This window comes from Bison bison, unplaced genomic scaffold (assembly GCF_000754665.1).
Source record: "Bison bison bison isolate TAMUID 2011002044 unplaced genomic scaffold, Bison_UMD1.0 scf7180017854644, whole genome shotgun sequence".
In the NCBI taxonomy this organism is placed as follows: domain Eukaryota; kingdom Metazoa; phylum Chordata; class Mammalia; order Artiodactyla; family Bovidae; genus Bison; species Bison bison.
In genome coordinates, this window is record NW_011485217.1 from 6772 (window position 1) to 7965 (window position 1194).

The 1194-nt window shown below is 39.1% G+C and overlaps 1 protein-coding gene across 1 annotated transcript; it reads right to left on the reverse strand.

The window, feature by feature from the left end:
* Window positions 1-275: 275 nt before the first annotated feature.
* LOC105001018 (endogenous retrovirus group K member 9 Pol protein-like) lies at window positions 276-1090 on the reverse strand (the record flags this gene model as incomplete). The annotated part of the gene is given in 1 exon segment (XM_010857141.1): window positions 276-1090. A coding segment is annotated over 1 exon segment (815 nt), but the record flags the coding sequence as incomplete, so codon positions are not given.
* Between the last annotated feature and the right edge of the window lie 104 nt (window positions 1091-1194).

A 1194-nucleotide genomic window follows, 5' to 3' on the forward strand; every position in this document is an offset into this window, starting at 1 on the left:
GGGCAATCCAGGTTGTAAGGGCCCCATAGGAATCATAGTATTATTAACATTTCTTAAATCTATCAACATACACCATTTTCCTGATTTCCTTTTTATTACAAAAACGGGAGAATTCCATGGGGAAAATGAAGGCTATATATGATTTTTCTGTAATTGCTCATTTACTAATTGTGTGAGAGCTGCCAACTTTTCTTTAGTCAGGGGCCATTGAGGTGTCCATACTGGGGCATCAGATTCCCAATCGAGAGGCAGCGGTGTTAACTCAATGGCCCCCATCAAAAAGGCTCATTTAGAGAGATCATGACTTTTGTTTGTTCAAGAAAATCCCTTCCCCACAAATTAATAGGGATACTGGTAATATATGGTTTGATGTAAACTACAATTTGATCAGGACCATAAGCTTGTAAATAGGATGCACTGATGAAAGTTCATGTAGCATTAGCCTCTCCTACCCCTAACAGTCTGGAAGGAGCCACAGTCTTATCCCATTCAAGGGGCCATTCTTCAGTTCTAATAATGGAAATGTCGACTCCTGTATCCAAGATACCTGTGAAATTTTTCCCCTGTATCTTTAGAGTAAGCATAGGCTTTTGATGTTCCTTTAATAAGGTAGATAGTGCAGTGGTAAGGTTGGTGCTACTAAAACCTCCCTGCCTAATTTTATCAGATGCCCTCATTGGTTTGACATATGGCAATAGTAATAATTGTGCAAAGCGTTCCCCTTTTTGTAGATATACATTTCTTAATTTTACGGCATTCACCATGACATGTATCTCTCTTTCATAATCTTCATCCACAACTCCAGTCAATATTACTAAACCTTTCATTGTACAGCTGCCACGTCCCAAAATTAGTCCAACTGTTCCAGGTGGGATTGGACCATAATATCCAGTGGGGATTTTATGAGTATTGCATAATTCTATTAATTCCATATCATAAGGACTAGGCATATCAATGCAAGCACTCTTAGATGTAGCTGCTTGCAGTGTCATAATGTTGGGTCCTCCTTTTGTAGTGGGGCTAGAGGATAGCCCCTTTATTAGTTTCCCTGTTGTTTTTGTTGTGCCTCTGGCGTCAATGCATTTCCATCCTTATTGAATTTGGAATGACACTCATTCAACCAATGGGATCCCCTTTTACATTTTGGGCAAACTCCTGGGGACCTTTTTTTATTAGAAGTAAGATTATTTTTAG